This window comes from Danio rerio, chromosome 19, assembly GCF_052040795.2.
Source record: "Danio rerio strain M-AB ecotype USA chromosome 19, GRCz13ab, whole genome shotgun sequence".
Taxonomy (NCBI): Eukaryota; Metazoa; Chordata; class Actinopteri; order Cypriniformes; family Danionidae; genus Danio; species Danio rerio.
Genome location: NC_141039.2, coordinates 3835910 through 3856024, shown reverse-complemented (window position 1 = coordinate 3856024; position 20115 = coordinate 3835910). Strand labels below are relative to the sequence as shown.

General features: G+C 39.7%; 1 protein-coding gene across 9 annotated transcripts in view; it reads left to right on the top strand.

The window, feature by feature from the left end:
• Positions 1 to 20115, top strand: part of hivep1 (HIVEP zinc finger 1) — a 96682-nt gene extending 76567 nt beyond the window's left edge. For 4 of the 9 annotated variants that reach the window (XM_087295223.2, XM_087295224.2, XM_087295225.2 and 1 more), the window contains 7 exons: positions 3635 to 3688; positions 9922 to 15611; positions 15728 to 15864; positions 15948 to 16123; positions 16717 to 16818; positions 17494 to 18038; positions 18303 to 20115. In XM_087295223.2, coding sequence (XP_087151349.2) covers positions 3635 to 3688; positions 9922 to 15611; positions 15728 to 15864; positions 15948 to 16123; positions 16717 to 16818; positions 17494 to 18038; positions 18303 to 19463 — 7865 coding nt within the window. In that variant the 3' untranslated portion in view covers positions 19464 to 20115. Of the gene's footprint in view, positions 1 to 3634; positions 3689 to 8818; positions 8962 to 9921; positions 15612 to 15727; positions 15865 to 15947; positions 16124 to 16716; positions 16819 to 17493; positions 18201 to 18302 lie in introns of those variants that run through there. The other 5 variants (XM_087295229.2, XM_087295230.2, XM_087295231.2 and 2 more) reach the window with 2 other exon arrangements.

Below are 20115 nucleotides of genomic sequence, written 5' to 3'. Positions count from 1 at the left end.
TCAATACTTTTTCCATGTGTCATTTCATTTTATTACACATAACTTCATTTGTAAACTAATTAATATTGTTTTACTTGCATATATGGCTTTAGTTGATGGTTACCAACATCTGGCGACAATTGAAAGTCAACAGCACCTAGAAATATGTCTTCTGATGTGATTTTTCCCCGCTGTAAGGAAACATAATTTTACACAGTTGTAAAATTCTGGAAAAGTTGAAAAATGCATCTGGAAAGTGCTTGAATGTGACTGAAAAATGTGTTTTTTGTGTTTAACAGAAAAAAAGAGACTCATTCTGAGAACTGAATGTTCCTTTTTGTGTGAACGATCCCTTTAAATGCTGTGCATCTCATGGACAAAACTCGGTTTGTTTTCAGCAGCTCTTGTGTGGTGTGAGATGTTGGATGTGGGTTGATGGGAAAGATTAGCTAAGATTGGGCTGTATATAAATACATTGGGTTATATAAGAGATTGAGTTTGCAGAGAGCGAAAGAGAGAGAGAGAGAGAGAGAGTTAATGAAGGGTGTGCCTTCAGCTCACTCATCATGACATAACATAACACACACTGCGACCTCGGTCACTGGGCTCCCCTTTGCAGATCCGCCCTGTTCTGCGTGCACAAAACACAGTCATTCCCCAAACACCGTCTCTCAGTGGCCGCCGCATTTTTCCAAACAGCGAGAGAGAGTTCTTTCTGAAACTGCGGCACAGTGAAGATTTGTTTGCTCATGCTTCATGATGGGGTTTGTGGTTGAAACAGACCACACCGATCTCTTCTGCTTTTTTTGTATTTCTGAAAGCCGTGTTTGTGGGAGACTTAAGGTAGTGAAAGGAGATCATTGCTTCTGATTCCTTGCTCAAATCTTGCAGCACATGTGCCTGCATGCATATCACAAACACACTCTACTGGCTGCTCTTATGTAATAATCAGTAATTGTGTTTTAATATTGGTATATTCTCCCAGCCAATAGAGGAATATCCCTCCCGCACTCAAAGCAGATGTTATGAAATATGAAATGTCTGCCGTAGCTGTGAGAGATTCACACAGGCTTATATTATATTATATTATATTATATTATATTATATTATATTATATTATATTATATTATATTATATTATATTATATTGTATTATATTATTTTATATTATATTATATTATTTTATATTATATTGTTTTATATAATTTTATTTTATATTATTTTATATTATATTATTATGGATTATATTATTTTATATAATTTTATTTTATATTATATTATTATAGATTATATTATTTTATATAATTTTATTTTTTATTATTTTAGATTATATTATATTATTTTAGAATATATTATATTATTTTAGATTATATTATTTTTTTATAATATTATATTACATTATATTATATTATATTATATTATATTATATTATATTATATTATATTATATTATATTATATTATATTATATTATACTCAGTGGCTCATTGGTTAGCACTGTCACCTCACCAAGGTTGCTTGTTCGAGTCCCTTCTGGACCAATTGTCATTCCTGTGTGGAGTTTGCATGTTCTCCCCGTGTTGGCATGGGATTCCCCCACACTGTGTGTAAATGAGTGTGTATGAATGTTTCCCAGTACTGGGTTGCAGCTGGAAAGGCATTCGCTGTGTAAAACATATGCTGGATAAGTTGGCGGTTCATTCCGCTGTGGCCACCCCTGATAAGGAGACAAAGGAGAATGAATGAATATAATATTATTACAGTATGAGAAACAATTCTCAGTTTTTCTATATTAAATTTAGGATTAATATTTGAGTAAAACTTTTTTTTATTCTGTAAATTACAGATGATGACATTTCTTCAGAATGTAAAAATGTAAAAGTTTGGAAAAATTGCATTTTGTTCTCAAGCATTTTTATTAGTGTTTGGTTAAAAAAAAAAAAATCCAGATTAATCGCATTCCAAAATAAATGTTTATTTTGACATAATACAGTTAAAGTCCGAGTTATTCGCCCCCCTTTGAATTTGTTTTTTCTCTTTTTATTATTTCCCAAATGCTGTTTAACAGAGCGAAGAAATTTTCACAGTATGTCTGATAATTTTTTTTCTTCTGGAGAAAATCTTATTTGTTTTATTTCAGCTAGAATAAAAGCAGCTTTTAATTTTTTAAAAACATTTTAAGGTCAAAATTTTAAGCCCCTTTAAGCTATATGTTTTTTTCAATAGAAGTGTTTTGAATAATATCTAGTAAGATGTTATTTACTGTCATCATGGCAAAGATGAAAGAAATCAGTTATTAGGAATGAGTTATTAAAACTGTTGTATTTAGAAATGTGTTGAAAAAATCTCTCCGTTTAACAGAAATTGGGGGGAAAAATAAACAGGGAGCTAATAATTCTCACTTCAACTGTATGTGTGTGTACTGTATATTTATTACACAAACACATGCATATATCTGAGAAAATGTTTAAAAAATGTAAATATATTTATTATGTAATATGATAATATGAACAAAACTATTTAATAATAATAATAATAATAATAATATATATATATATATATATATATATATATATATATATAACCACTTTATAAAATATAGTTTTGTTTCTATCACATAAACATAATAAATGTATTAATTACACACATGTTATGTCAAAACAAACTTTTATTTTGTATGTGATTAACCTGATTAATCTTTGCCCAGCACTAATTTTTATTATTTAAATTAATTACCAATAACAATAAAATGAAGAAAGTTAAGATATCAGTAGTTGGTGGTATAACCAACATTATTCTAACCATTTATAAATTTCTGTTTTAAACAAAATTGCTGACTGAGAATAAATGTTTTTAGACTAAAATTAAAATAATATAAATATAATATGTTAATATAATAATATATAATATAAGATTAAAATAATATATCAATTTAAACATGCACTTACCTAATAATAATAGTAACTGCAGAGAAGCTGAGAATGTCTCTTAATTTTTTCCATTGCTGTTCATTCATTCATTTTTTGTTTGGCGTAGTCCCGGTCACCACAGTGGAATGAACCGCCAACTTATCTAGCATATGTTTTACGCACCAGATGCCCTCTCAGATGCAACCCAACACTGGGAAACACAGATACACGCTCTTTCACACACTTACACACTACCGCCAATTTAGCTCATTCAATTCACCTATAGCACATGTATTTGGACTGTGGGGAAACCGGAGCACCCGAAGGAAACTCACGCCAACACAGGGAGAACATGCAAACTCAGAAATGCCAACTGACCCAGCCGGGACTCGAACCAGCGACCTTCTTGTGATAAGGCGATCATGTTACTCACTGCGCCACCGTGACCATAGCTATACATATACAGTGTAATATGATTATTTCTGTACTATACTTTACATTCTATTGATTTATATTCAAATATTCACCTCTAGCAGTAATACAGTTGTAAATTAGAACAAAAATCCAAATATTAGTCTGTATGTTCACCAATATCTCTAATATTTTACAATATATTGCTCAAAATTGTATTTTTGTTATTGTGTATGTCATAAAATTGTAGTCCCTATTCTGAATGTTTGCTTTATCTGCACTGCAGTATTCAACATTGCATTGTCGTGTGGCTAAAATCTGTTTCTTTTCTATTGCAGATAAAATAGAAGAGGCACAGAAAGAGTTCAAAGACCCCAAAGGTGCACACAAAGGTATGCTTAATCATATAACACCTCATTTCTCTGACTGCAACATCTACAGGAAGCTTTCCTCTCCTCCCCCTCTTCAATAGCAGAACATCCAGTACCTAAGCCTTTTCTCTGCCTCTCTGAGATGTGCAAACGTGTCTGTGGCTTTAAATGGGGAGTCGCTGGGTGTTTTTGTGCGCCGACTGAATCACTCTGTTCATTACGTCAGTCACGTTTTTCAAGGCAAGAGAATTTCAGTGTTCAATTACAGGGCCAATTCCAGAACAGTTTTTCAGACATGCCTCCATTCAGCTTCTCAAAAGTGTAAATGTGCTCTGTGAATGAACCTGCCATACTTTACACCATACCAGATAACATGTCTCTGGATTTAAAGTCCAAAGGTAAGATGTTAGTATATTAGTTTTAAGGATATCTATTAACTAGTGTGCTCAAAATATCAGATGTAAACCTGATATAAACATCCAAAGCTTGTTTAAATGGATCAGCAATTTTTTCATAACGTCACCTCATACGTTAGATTAGCATAAAATCTTGACCAATCAATTGCTCTCTAGTATCTGACATGCCCCGCCCCTTTCTCATGTGTTTTTCATTTGATGCGCTTGAGCTCAAGTTCTCTCACTGGCAGAGCTGTGATAAAACTAAACATTATTGGCTGTTTTTTAAGGGGAGGAGCTACATTATGCCCCGCCCCCTCTTCATGTTTCAGTTGAGATTATGTCAAACATTGAATAAAAATGCACATTTCAAAGCACTTCGCGGGACTTTTAAAGGGGTCACATAATGCAGTTTCATGTGTTACTTTTTCTTTAGTATGCTACCATATGTAGTTTGTTTGTTTCATGTTTCAAAGTTCTAAATGATATCTTTTTAATAGAGAAGGCTCATATAGAGATGCTGAAAGCACTTAATTGAATTGTCCTCCACATTTGTCGTTATGCTGAAAATTTGCATAAAGCTGCCCAAATTTCTAAACAAAGTGAGAAAGCATGGATTCATTAAACAAATTTACCCAAATATTGCACTTACACAAGTTCTTTGCGGTTAGTTTGATCTGTCTGCATAATTCATAAACAAGGCATAATATGTGAGGGTATTCAAGAATATAAGTTGGAACATTATTATTAAAAGGTGCAGTAGGTGATCTGCCAAAATTCTAACCACTTAGCATATTATCTTTGGACAGCGGGGAGGGACTGTGATTTAAAGCCACACCCCCTGAAATCCCGAGCCCGCGCACCGCGTCTCAACAGCAGACAGACAACCCACTAGTTCATGTCATTCGCCAGTTAGTTAGTGCCAGTGCCGTGCAGGAATTACATTAATTACAAAGCCACACTTACATGCTATTTCAGAGTGAATATTCAGAGTAGCATGGTAAACAGTAGAGGAAGGCTGTCATTGTTCAAAAATGACCCAATGTGAATATAAAAGCAACTTCAGCTCAGTAAAGCAGGCTAGGTGGAATAGCGCTATTTACTGATGTTTTGTTGTTAAACTAAATATAAATCTACATTATAGACGCTGTCAAAGAACCTTATGAAACTGAGAATAATCACATCAATCTTTCAGCGGGAGATTTCAGTGGCTGAACAACACGTCTGTGCATGTAAGCCGTTCATAACAGAACACAATCTAACATAAGCTGCTTAGCCTGACTAAAATAGTTTTAAAACAGAACATTACCTGTCTAACAGTAATACTCCAGCCATGGTGTCGTCCTTCCTCCAGCGTGCAAAAGTAACTCCAATATTAATTCAGGTTTTTAAAAGTTTCAATTCAGCCTTTGATTTCTCCCGGTCTGTCTAGTGACCGTGCGCATGCGTTTGTGATGCAGACGGCCACGCGCTAATGGCGGATCTGCGTGAACAGATGCGCAGAAGTCAGAATCTACATTTGCTGACAGACAGTCTGAGCTGCTTATCGGAATTATGGGAGATGTCGGCCCGACAATATTTAATTGGATGAACATTTTTTAGCTTTATGCTTTACCCAGAATATAAAAATACACATAAACACATTTAGACCAGAAAGGTCTGACCCTTCCTATCTGAACATGCAGCTCAACTCCTTGTTCAAGCTTTTGTTCTCTCCAGACTGGACTATTGCAACTCTGTACTATCCGGGCTCCCAGCTAACTATCAAACCTTTTCAGCTGCTACAGAACGCAGCAGCACGAGTGGTCTGTAATGAATCTAAAAGAGCACATGTCACTCTGCTGCTCATCCGTTTGCACTGGCTGCCAGTTGCTGCTCGCATCAAATTCAAAGCTCTGATGTTTGCTTACAAAGCGGTTTCTGGCTTTGCTCCTTCTTATCTGCTCTCACTTCTGCAGATTTATGTGCCCTTCAGAAACTTGCGTTCTGTGAATGAACGTCGCCTCCTGGTTCCATCCCAAAGAGGGAAGAAATCACTTACCCGAACTCTCGCATTCAATCTGCCCAGTTGGTGGAATGAACTCGGAGTCACTCGCTGTCTTCAAAAAACGACTAAAAACTCAACTGTTTAGTCTCCACTTTCCTTACTAATATGCAATTCCCTCTCAGACTCCTCCACTAACTACAAAAAAAAAATAAAAAAATAAAAAAAAAAAAAATATATATATATATATATATATATATATATATATATATATATATATATATATATATATATATATATATATATACTAATGTTTTGCTTCTTACACTTTCTTTACACACCTGACACTTGCCTACTGCACTTATTTATTGTTGCTCTTATAGTTGTGTAAATTGCTTCCTTGTTCTGATTTGTTCATCGATTTGGATAAAAGCGTCTGCTAAATGACTAAATGTAAATGTAGATCATTACTATTAGATTACTAGATTACTATTGGACTGTGAAGAGACTTTCAACCAGCACAACAAAACATGTTTCTGAACACAATCACCTACTGCACCTTTAATGTTCAATTATTTAATTATTCTGCACGATTCTCCAGTTTTGTTTATCCCTGACTGTCTCTTCGGAAAGGGGACAAGGAATTTGCATATAAAGGGAGACACAAAAAACGTGTGGCAAATTAGATATTATAAATAGTGGTCTATTTTGAGCTGACACAAATTGGGAACACCAGAACTTATATAACATATTGTCAAAAGTAGCACAATTTTAGCCAGAAAATACAAATACACGGAGAATCCATTAAAAAAAAAAAATTCTGCATCGCACATGGAAAAACAGCATAGATGTTGCATAATACACTGGAATGGGAAAGTGTTATAAGATTATGTAAAAGCATAGAGAAAAAGTGAACGCACTGTTGCGTGTTTTTATTTGAGAGAACGACCCGATGCGACTGAGATGGAATCTTTTGAAGCTCCTTGTGTAGTGTGAATGAACTGAATCCATGTTACTGTAATATGACCGTATTCATTTACTGTAGTAATATGAAAGGCTCCGTTTGCATGTTCAGTTTATCCAGGCCCTATTTTTAGAAGGGTTACATCAGAATGCAAATGATTGAAGAAGAAATAAACCACCTCAAAACATAACAGGCAATGATGTTACCTCTGTGTTGATTCTGAATTTCTTAAAGCAAGTTAATTAGAGCCTCTTTCTGGAAATACTGTGAGATGGAAACTGATGAATTTAAAAGTAAAATCTTATTAATTTTAATTTTGGTCAATACTCGTTGCTTGGGTATGTTGTGATTTATGGCTAGTTTGTGATGCTGAATGCAGAGTTTGTTGATGTTTTAATATCCTGCAAAGTGCAGTTGTTGTTTTGCCTTACAAATGTCTGCATGATGAAAGGTATTCTGCTAAAGGGAGAGGAAATTAAAGCCAAAAATAAAAGACATGGGTGTTTGTTTTGAAGATTTTTCGAAAGGGTTACATCAGAATGCAACTGGTTGAAGAAGAAATAAACCTCCCTCTCAAAATACAATAGGCAATGATGTTACCTGTGTTTTTACCCTGAATATCTTAAAGCAAGTTAATTGGCGCCTCTTTCTGGAAATACTGTGAGACGGAAACGGTGTTGAATTTACAACTAAAATCTTTTTAATTTTGGCCAATACTCGTTGCTTGGGTATGTTGTGATTTTTGGCTAGTTTGTGATGCTGAATGCAGAGTTTGTTGATGTTTTAATATCCTGCAAAGTGCAGTTGTTTTTTTTGCCTTACAAACTTGTGCATGATGAAAGGTATTCTGCTAAAGGGGGTTGGAAATTAAAGCCAAAAATAAAAGACATGGGTGTTTGTTTTGAAGATTTTTCGAAAGGGTTAAATCAGAATGCAACTGGTTGAAGAATAAACCTCCCTCTCAAAATACAACAGGCAGTGATGTTACCTCCGTGTTGATCCTGAATCTGTTAAATTAGCACCTCTCTCTATAATAATTGTCAGATGAACACGGTGTTGAATTTACAACCAAAATAAGTCAGATTGGAGGTCTCTGTGTAATCCTACCGAGCTTTTTTGAACTTCTGGGGAATTCCTAGAACATCCAGGAAATGATGACTTTGTTGTTACAACACTAACCACTTCTCTCCGCCAACCGTGCCAAGCAAAGTAAAGAAGGGAAACCCTAATAAGTGCAGGATTGCCACAGATGTTCAGGCTTGGTCATGTGTTTTGTAACTACTTGGCATCAGCCACACAAAGAGCCTTCAGTCTAACTTTAAGACCACAGGGATTCCAAACACAGCAAATGCGGTAAACTTTGCCCATCGGTGCGTAATTGTGAACAAGTTTCAGTTGTGCACGCTCTGCGGCAGGGTTCCTTTTTTCCAAATTAAGACTGATTTGTTTTCTGCCAGATGTTGACTTAGGTGCTCAAGTCAGACCATGCTGAGCCTGCGGACAGATTTAATTCATTCACACAGGTTTATTCCTCCACATAAACACCTAGAGTAGAAGCAGCTTGTGTATTTTTGTCTTCCGATGGACAAAATTCAGTCTTCTACAGTTGAAGAATAGACCAAGGTAAGGCTCATCCTAACTAAAGCAATTGCGGTGCCGAATGAGATATAGGAGAGCGAGTTAGGGAGGGTTTGGAGAAAGAGAGAGAGAGGGATGGTGACAGAGGGTTGAGAAACAGAGAGTGGGTTTTGTACATAATGATGCGTGGGCCTCAGTAGCAGCTCAGGAGATCTTCTAGATTCCAAAACAGTCTCATCTATGTGCTAGCTGTCAGAGGCACTGCTGCAGCTTATGCTGGACTGGGTTTGCTAAGATGAGGATTGGGTTTTCTTTTTCATTTTAAACGGAAGAGCTTTGTCTACACGTCGTTTCGTCAATACTCGTTGCTTAGGTATGTTCTGATTTTTGGCTAGTTTGTGATGTTGAACGCAGAGTTTGTTGTTGTTTTGATATTGTGGAAAGTGCAGTTGTTGTTTTGCCTTACAAATTTTTTTGCATGATGAAGGTATTCTGCTAAAGGGGGAGGAAATTAAAGCCAAAAATAACAGACATGGGTGTTTGTTTTGAAGATTGGCAGGAAGGTGCATGGGTAATTTGCGCGTTTAAAGATTACATAAATGCTGGCTACATTTGATTGTGAACTTTATGTAGGTGAGCATGCTAGATTTAGGTTTAGATTTTAGGTATTAAAGTTTATTTTTTGTGCCTGAAATAATTTGTTTTAGACAGCTTAAACAATACCACGTCTAGAAAGATCATATAATTACACAAATATTTGGTTTAATTCCTTAAAAATATGGTGTTGCAAGATGTTATTCTAAAAATAATAAGATCAAAATTTTGGAAATTCGAAAAAATAATCGAGTTTAAATGTTCCAAATAATTTTTTTTGTAAGCATCCGCACAACTGATGGTGATAGAAAAAACACCAAAAAGGTCAACATTTAAAAAACCTGCACACAGCAATATTTTACAAAAATGGCATTTGTTACATCACCTTCATGGTTTATTTTCAGGTCTCTTTCTGAGAAAGAAATTAATAAATAAATAAAATATAAAACCTGATGATGATCACGCAGCCACAATGTTGTAATCAAACTTTAATACATTTGCAAAATATGGTATTGTGTGAGATTTTAATTTTAATTATTACTTAAATAATTAAATTGTTTTTAAATTACATTTTATTTCAGATACATTTTAAAGCACATGTTTTCCCTCTTTTCTCTGACGCTTATGTTTGGTCAAAGGTTATTTTACTAAGAAATGTTTAAATTCATTTTTAAATGTTAAGTACTGAAAATAGTTTTGAATGTTCATTGCAATTTTTCTTTTTTCCCCCTTGTTACAGACGCAAATGAAAGTACTGGCAGAAACTCAGAAAGCATCAAAGGACTGAAGAGGAAAAAAGTTGTGGCGCAAAACCAGCTAAAGAAGATACCTAAATCTCCTGTTAAAAAACAATCCCAGACCAAGAAATCAATTTCTTCAAACATCTCATCCAAAGAAGCCACACCCTCCTCTTTTCCTAGCAGTCCGTCACATGGATCGCCTAAACCTGAAGATGCTGAAGATGGACCGGAGGAGGCATCTGCATCTAGAACAGTGAAAGTGGAGCAGGAGGAGATATCGACCTCAGAGCCACAGGCTCTCAGCCACAAAGGTGCTGCAGCGGAACCTTGTGTTGCAGAGCCTGTGCAGACAGAGAGCTGGTGTGGCGACAGCTGCAACAAAAGCACACAATCTCCCTCTCACACAAGTGCTCCCCTTGAGGTACTGCTCAAGGCTATGGAGCCAGATTTCATTGACTTCACAGAAAGGAAGAACAGCAGTCCAATAGGACATCTTGGAAAATCTGCTTCGATTCCTGTCACCTATTCAGACTATGCCGTAGCTATGCCTGCTGTTAATTTCAACATCCAGTCACATAACTCCTTCATGCAACCATTCAACGCAGCCAAACAGTACTACAGCAGTGTGGCATCTACAGGTCAGCACATAACACAGCCGTACATGTCTGGAAATCGTCAGCAAGAGAAACCAGGAGTCCAGAAAAGCTACAGTGTTGGTCCTTCGCTTACCTTGATGCACGCACCTGTTCCATCAGGATCAGGTGGTTTCCCACAGAGCCAGCCCCCTGTTGTTCAAACATGCCAGTCTTTGTCAGCTACAGTACCCAACTCAATTCAAGTCCCCGTTACACCAGGTTACAACCCTGTTCAAATGACAACGGTTGTCAACTTTGGTGCAAGTCAGGTATCTGATATCTCCGCAAAAGATCAAAAACCAAAAAAGCAAGGGAAGTATGTCTGTGAATATTGTAAAAGAGCTTGTGCCAAGCCAAGTGTGCTTCTAAAACACATACGTTCTCACACGGGAGAGAGACCTTATCCCTGTGTGACATGTGGCTTTTCCTTTAAGACCAAGAGCAACTTATACAAGCATAAGAAGTCTCATGCGCATGCTATCAAGCTAGGTCTGGTGAAAGACTCTGGAAGTGGTTCCCTCTCCCAAGAGTCTGACAAAGGCCTGGCCACACATTCAGATGTTGATGAAAGTGGGGACAGTGATGAAGAAAGTAGTGCAGCTGACTTGGATGCAGATTCTTCACAGAGCAGCCTAACAGCATTATCTGAGAGCAGTTTGCAGAGTGCCAGCATGATACAAGGAAGCCAAGCAGAATCTGAGCATTCACTGGTGTTTGAAAATCTTAAACCATCAGCTACTCAGAGAGGATGTGAGCCAAAGGTCACTGCCGCTCTCCCCAAAGTGGTAGTCCACCCTGTAAATGTTTCACCTCTGCGTGCGGACAGCCCTCGAGTTACAGATTCAGCACCTGAACAAGCCACAGCCCAGAGGCAGAGAGATTTCCAACCAACAAATCTAAGGTCAAATGTAACGGTTCTATCTTCGCTAAAAGAAGTGGATTGCACAAGTCCTCCACAAGATTCAGTCAGTGACGATGAAGATCAGCATTGTAAATCACCACTAGGAGGCAGCCATGCCCAGCTACAAAGGCAACAAGCAACTGATTACTCTCAACAGGCACAAGTCAAGTGCCTCCTTAGCCCTCGGAGTCTTGGGAGCACTGACTCTGGCTACTTTTCACGTTCTGAGAGTGCAGATCAAGCAATGAGTCCTCCAAGTCCTTTTGTTAAGATAACTCCACCAGGAGACACGGACATTACAAAAACCCCACACATTCCTCCTTGCCCAGTTGTGGCAGCTGTCATGCATGTAGCAACTATTGAAAAGCCTCGAGTTCCTTCAGGACAAATGCGTCCTCCATTGGAAACCAAAGCTCTATCTCTCGAGGAGCGCATTTCAAAACTGATTTCAGACAATGAGGCTGTTGTGGATGATAAACAACTAGACAGTGTCAAACCTAGACGGACTTCCCTTTCTCGGAGAGGTAGCATTGATTCCCCCAAATCCTACATATTTAAAGACTCTTTTCAGTTTGATCTCAAACCACCGGTAAGAAGATCTAGTTCTAACTCAGACATACCGAAATCTCCTTTCACTCCTACAGACAAATCCAAGCAAGTATTTCTCCTTTCTGTACCATCTCAGTATCCAGCCATGGAATGTTTACCAATAACAAGAAGTAATTCCATGCCTACCACACCTGGTCAGTCGGCTCTCTTCCCCAATGTAACAACTCAGCCACACCAACTAAGGATCTGTCAATCGTTCGATGACAAGATCAGCTCACTAAATGATGATGTATTCTCTTCTGCTCCCTCTACTCCCAACCCTGCTGTTCATCCTCGCACACTAGTGAGGCAGATTGCAGTTGAGGATTTGTCCACAAATGATGGTCATGTCCTTATTCAAGTTCATTCCATGGATGAGAGTCATCACGGACCAAGTATTACACATGAGCTGCGAAGTAAGTCTTTTGAGCATGCAACAGAAAGGAATCGAAAACCACAGCAAAACAAAGGGACAATGTATGAATGCGAGACTTGCCGTAACCGTTACAGGAAATTAGAAAATTTTGAAAATCACAAGAAGTTTTATTGTTCGGAACTGCATGGCCCAAAAAACAAGCCTATGCATGCTAGAGAGACTGAACATGAAGTGTTTGGACGTGGAATTCAGCAGCCTCTTTTAAACAGAAATGCAGTAATTACTGGCAATGTAGAGCAACCACTAATGTTAAGAAAAAGAAGAAAAATTAAAAGTGTTGGGGATGATGATGACCAATCTCCCACTGAGACCACACCCCCATGTTCAAGAAGTTTTGACTCCTGCCAGTCTTCTACAGGATCGATAGGGCGGACTAATTCTCACCATACCCAATCTTTAGGTAACTCTGCTATTTTAGGGCAAATACAAATCATTGCAAGGGCTGGAGAACTGCAAGAGTCAAGACTATCTCCAATACGAGAGGCTCAGATAAGCACACCATGTAAAGAACGAGGGGACCTCCAGAGACAAGGAAGTGGAACTTCAGTCATTCGACATACCAATTCCCTAAGCCGACCAAATTCTTTTGAAACATCTGAGTCTATTGACAGGTCATCTCCAGTTGATCCTGTGGAAAAGGAAACAAAGATTTCTGTAAAAAGCCATACAGAGACCGCAGTGAGTTCTTCGCAAAGTTACCATGACAGAATGTCTACACCCAAATGTCCCAGCCAAACTCATGAAAAGCAATCCTTTGCAATTGTAGGTGATGTACCTCCAGTCCAGCAATCTCGGCTTGTTCGCCAGAGCAACATTCAAGTCCCTGAAATATTAGTAACAGAGGAACCAGACAGAGATCATGAAACCCAAGTTGTTGAATCAACAGAAAAACCTGCAGAGACATTCAGCTGGCCTCAGAGGAGTGAGAGCTTGTCCAAACTGCCAACAGAAAAACTCCCCCCAAAGAAAAAGCGCATAAGACTTGCTCAAATGGAACACTCTTCAGGTGAATCCAGCTTCGAGTCAAGTCTCTCTCGTAGCCTCAGTAGAGACAGTAGCTTGTCAAGGTGCTCAAGTATTTCAGCCTCCTTTGACAGAGATGATCCACCAAGATCTGACAGCCCATCAAGAGCTGATAGTGTTGGGAAGCCACCAGAAACTCAAGGGGTTCCTGTAGCAAACAACACTCTTGGAGTGCCAGGCATAATGAGACGTTCTACTTCAGAACAAATCAGCTACACTCAGTCATCAGTGGAAATTTCTTGTGACTATCGTAGCAAATCATTTGACTGCAGCAGCATGTCACCCAGCAGGCCTTTGTCACCAATGCAGACTGCCCTTCCAAAAACTACACAGTGTCCTCCATCTACCCTGGTACCTCTAATTGAAAGAAGAAGGGGGCCTCTGGTACGTCAAATGTCCTTGAAGATTGCACCAGAGCCTCAAATAGCAGTGAAACAGACTACCCCCATCCAAAGGGTCCCCTTCACCAATGAATGCTCTGGGTCCCAACCTAGAACAGTAAATCTGAACACATCCGCTCTTGCTCAGTGCTTTGCTGTGCACTCAGGAGAGGTCTCGCTACCAAAAAATGAGCAAGTTGTCCAAAGCATTAACCTTGGAGGGAAAACTGAACAACCGCAAGTTCATGGCCTTCCACACCCATGGCATCAGACCTCAAGGGTTGTGGCAGGTCATGTGCAACCTCTTGTTCATATGGTAGGGGGTCAGACAGACATTAAAAAGAGTTCTGATGAGAAAAATAAAATCTTTATACCTAAATACCAAATGAACTGCCCAGTACTGAAAACAGGCCAGACATATTCTTTGGCGGGTGTGCAAGGCACACAAATCCCATTGCCAGTGATAACAATACCAATAGCTAATGAAATTAAAGGGTCACATTCAAATGATGGAATGCAAAATGTCTATGTTGCACAATCAAGTTATCAGGCTGTACTCAATAAGCCTTCGATTGTACAGCCTTCTAATGCACAAGTTGATACAGCTTCCCATAAAGTGCCAGTATCTGCACCTGTACCACAGATTCTAATCACCCATGAGCACACCCTAGGATCTGCTTCTGCAGTTTCTAAGGTCAGCTTCCCCACTGCACCTTCTGTGAACAGAGATTCGAAGATTGGACCAGAAATTCAAGCTCAAAAGCAACCTGGCTCTGTTGCTGTACAGATGAAAAACAGCATGAAAACAACTGACCAAATCCAAAACACAGAGCAAAGCATCCTTTCACTCGGATCACTGCATTGTATGCAAAAATTGGCATCTGCAAATTTATGCCCTCAAGAATCCACTGCTTCAAGCAAGCGTATGCTCTCACCTGCTAATAGCCTAGACATTGCTATGGAAAAGACTCAGAAGCGAGCTAAAGATGAGCATGGAGCTGCATGTCTTACTGATGGTAGATCTCTGAACTACTTGAACTCAAAGATGTCAGAAATTACCAGACAGAGAAAGTTAATGCTGGTTAGACAGGTCTGCACCACAGAGCCAGTGGATAGCCCAATTGAGACTGATGCCCCAGAACAATTGCCTGAGACATTAGACACTGAAAAGAATACTCAGAAACCAATACCTCAGGTGACAACAACTGAGGTCAGTGAACAGGAGATGGAGAGTAGAACCCCTACAACAACACCTCCTGCACGTTCTTTACCTGGAGTTCAAGGCTACCCCATGCTAGAGAATTCCACTTTAAAGCCACAAGAGAAACCTGAGGAGCAGCGCTGGTCTCCATCAAAATCACCTCTGAGGCCTCCATCATTTCAGGGACAAGTGAAGTTAGCTTCTTCTGTGTCTGTGGTCAACACTAGAGACAGCCATCGTCTGTCTTTCCCCAGTTTGAAAACAGCTACAACTTTCACCTGGTGTTTTCTCATGAAAAGGAAACCCCTCCACGTTCAGCAGATGGATCAGAGGATCTCTGCCTATTCTGCATGGGTAGTAAACCCAAACAATCCCAATCCATTGGGGCTTCCCACGAAAGTGGTAATGTCCTTGTTTGATTCCAAACAAACATCCAAGAAAATACACTACACCCAAGCAAAAACAACTACTTTGAAATCTGACATCTTGACCTACTCTGGCAAGCTGAAGGACGTCTTGCCAAAAGTAAGAACATAATCATTCAACTGATACTGCATATTGGTTTATACATTACAAATTTTAATGGACGCTAGGATAAATAAACGATTAACAAATTCTCCTCACTTCTTTTATCGCTTCAGGTTTTAATACAGCAAAGATCTGTGCCAACTGAGAATAGTGGAAAAACAAAACCAGATACTCAACCTGTTAATCAGAAAGAGTCAGACAGAGACACTTCCAAATCGGAACCCCAGCGAGTGAAAATCTTTGATGGAGGGTTTGTAAAACTTAGAATTTATATTAACAATCTTTAAAGCATTAAATAAGAATAGTGTTTTGACGTATTTGCTTTATGTTCAGATACAAATCAAACGAGGAGTATGTGTATGTAAGGGGCCGCGGAAGAGGAAAATACATCTGTGAGGAATGTGGAATTCGCTGCAAGAAACCTAGCATGCTGCGGAAGCACATTCGTACACATTCAGATATCCGTCCATTTCACTGCACGCACTGCAACTTCTCTTTCAAAACTAAAGGTGGGTTCAGTCTCAAACACACTGATTAAAAACTGTGATGCTTACATTTTGTTTTCCTCCTCAATTAGCAAGTATTGAAAGGTTATTTATGATGGTAACAAATAAAGAACTGGATAAAAAGATACTAAATTCGATCTTGATTGTAATCCATAAAAGATTAACCACAATGAATTGTGTACCTCTACACTTGGCCAAAGACTTATGTAATCATGTGTGTAATTTAAAAATGTAAAATTTTCTAAATGAAATGGGTCAGGATTTCATAACAGTTAGGTAATTTTGTTCATCTTTAAGGATGTTTGGAAATTATTTCAGTATTAAGTGTTTCTTCTTACCTGCTTTTTTTTTTTGAAGACTGTGCCTGTTCTCTTTAAAAAGCCAGTATGATTCATCACAGTTGAACTTCCCACGCTGTTCTGCAGAACAGCACACAGTGTCAGCCCAGCCCACGTTCCTTTAAGAACTTCTTTATCAGTTACTCACCCATTACATAGAGCTAGTGCTTGGGAACATGTCATGCTTATGTAAACCACTCCCATGCCCTGCATAAGCCTCCCACCTGAGCGACCTCTCTGTTCCCTTTATCCACACAGGGAACCTTACCAAGCACATGAAGTCCAAAGCCCACAGCAAGAAGTGCATGGAAATGGGAGTCGCTGTGGGTATTATTGAGGACCAGGACGCAGAAGACTCAGGTAGATTATTTTATGCACTTTTAGGAATATCACAGAAATTCAGAAATTTGACAAGGACCCATACTTCACCACAATGTCCAGAGAGCAGAAACTATTGTTTTGTTTACACTTTTACATAGTCCTTTTTTTACAGTAGAATCAACCTGACCATTATTAGGTTTTCTAATAATAGCACCATCTGTTAAATGTGGATAGTCCCTGTCTGTGTTCTATTGAAGTGATGATCTATGGCAATGCAATGGTCTAATTAGAGATTCTAAATGCAGTCTTTTTCCTTGTTAACTCTTGGTGCATGTGGGCGGCATACACAGCGTTTACTGCGAGGAAATTGCAGCATCTAATTTTAGCAAGGAAGAGAGAGAGAGAGAGAAGCTGTGAGCTTTCTCTGGTCTCAGTTACTGAGAGCATATTTGTTTTTCTCTCACACGGTTCCACACAAGCTGTCAGGCGCAGACTGCATTTGTGGTTCAAGGTGTTAATGTCTTCCCTATATAATGAGACGGGTGTTTCTAGAACTATCATGCCTCATTTTGCTATGAAGTATATGTGAATGCTATAACCCTGAAAGTCAAAGCTGTAATAAAACAAAAATACTACTTGAATATTAAATTTAAATATCATGTCTTTAGGATACATAATCCCATCCTGCACTTTTTTTTTTTTGTGTCCCTAAAGGTGATCGTGGAAGAGCAGGAAGTGCTGACAGACAGGACTCCGATGGGGATGACTCTGATGGCCCAGATGATGAAGATAATGAGGGAGAGGAGGAAGATGAGGAGGACAGCCAGGCAGAGTCTGGCCTTTCTGCTACACCTTCTGTTTCTGCAAGCCCACAGCACTTTTCTGCTAACCAGGCTGATTTGGCTCCCAGCTCTTTACTGGCTCAGATGTCCATCAGCCCAAATCCATCCCCAGCTCTGCAATCTCAGCCTCCTCCTTCTTCGGACTCCCAGACATCAGATACAGAGTCTGTGGCTATGACAAGCCCAGTTTCTTTGGTCAGACAGATGTCAATTTCTGCATCCTGTTCCAGCCCCGGCCCTAATCCAACCTCTTTTACATCCCACCCGACCCCTGCCTCAGAATCCCACACCTCTGATACTGACTCCGTACACATGATGAGCCCAGTGTCACCATGCAGGCAGATGTCTATCGACTACCCAGACTTTGATGTTCCCCCTAGTCCCCCAGTGTCAGGCAAGGGTGCCAAGCTCGGCCAGGTGAGACCCGTGTCCTCGCCGTCATTGTCTTTCCCGTCGTGCATCCCTTCCTCTCTACATGTGCACCTCACCCCATACCAGTACCAAACCTCATATGCATTCCCATGTCTTGAGTCTCGCATGCCTGGCACATCAGCAAAACTGCTTTGAGTGCATGAAAAGGTGAATAGAATTTTAACTGATAGTCACTGACAGCTATTTTCATGTTGCGTGTTTGCATTTCTTTTAAAAAACATACTCATGTTGTTGCTATTGTTTTAACAGGATGGAGTGTCAAGTACGATATCCCAGCCTGCAAGTGAGTGCAATGCCAATGTCGACCGTGGTACTCAGACCTCGTCTGACCCTCTTCAGGGATCCTTACACTTTCCACACGCAGGTCCGCTCCATGAACCCAGAATAGGAGCCACTACTCATCTCTTCAGCCACCTGCCCTTGCACTCCCAACAACCTCCTCGTTCCCCGTACAGCATGGTACCTGTGGGTGGCATCCAGCTTGTTCCTGCCGGTTTGGCTGCTTACTCGACATTTGTACCAATTCAAGCTGGACCAGTTCAGCTGACCATCCCAGCACTTAGTGTGATCCACAGGCAGACCGGCAGCCCCCTCTCAGCACCCAACACCTCACCCCGGCCAGATTGTTCCCCAACCCAGCCACTGGTAGTCCAGGAGCCAGTCAGCAGTGTACTGCCTTGTTTCCCCCTTGGCCAAGTGGCAGGGCTTCAGACACTTGGTGCTCACCAGACCACCCTGCAGCCTGTGGGTTTGGAGACCTTGAGTGTTGTAGGTTTAGCCAACTCCACTCAGCTGGTGCCTCAACAGAGTCTGCCATTAAATGCCACCCTAGGCGTGCAGGTATTGGCAGCTAGCCCTGCCCCTCAGTGCAGCACTGCCTCCCCAGCACAAATCCCTGGTCTGCAGATCCTCAACATTGCCTTACCAGCCCTCATACCGTCCCTCAGCCCACTTTCTGCCCTCAGCCCACTCCCTGCAACCCAGGACAAGCCACGTAGCCCTGAGGGTGTAGCATCTGTAACTCTACCAGCACAGGTTGCTGGATCACCACCAGCACCTCTTCCCTTAGCCAGTCCTCCAACAGCCAATCCAGGAGATGCTCCTGTCAATGCAAAGCCATGCATGGAGGTGAGGAAGGTCTCTCAAAACAACCCTAGCGTTGGATCTAGGGACACAGGGGGTGCAGAGAAGACTACAGGCATGGTGGAAAAATCAAAAGCCCCACCACAACCACCTTCGCCCTGCTCACCCTCGCTCTCTAATGAGAGAGGCTGCAATGTTGCACACAAAGGATCAGCAGGTGAGGCTTGTGAAGTGAAACCACGGCAGCCTGTTTCCAGACAACCAGTGACTGATGACTACAATGAAGCCTCCAGTGATGATGAGGACAGACTTGTCATAGCTACCTGAGAGTCCCAATAAAAGCTCTTTCTTTTCTGCCTATGAATTTCTCTCTCTTTTCACCTCTTTCTCCCACTTTTTTGTAAAACTTTGTCACTTTGTAAAACTGAAACACTTCAGGAGGTTTGCAGCTCTGCAAGCGTTCTATAAAAAGCACACTTTCTGACAGTCATATTGTACGTGCAATCATGAATGACGATGATGACCAATTATTTTTATTTTGTACTTTTTGTCAGCACCAGACAGTTTTTTTGTTTTTCTTTTCTTTTTGTACATGTTGTATAGACGATTGTGCCTTTTGGAGTTTCTTGTTTAGAAACCTGTATATAATATCTTATAAATCTAGTAGTTGCCTATTACGTTGATATGGAAGTTAAAGGAAATTTGTTTTATTTTTAAATGTTTTCATTTTGAAAAGTTTTATGTCTCGTATCCTAAATTGATGGGGAAATTAAATGTTGTACTGAAATATAAACATTTCTATGGCTTTTGGGGGGCAGTGTTCCTGTGCACAGATGTTGTGGTCAAGTATTTATTATAATCCACCTGGTGCCCATTTTGAACTCCATAAGTCCATAGGTATGAGTAAAATGGTGGCTTTACATTTGCTGTATCTATACTATCGGCAGTATCAGTAAAACCTTGTTTACAAGTGCAGAAA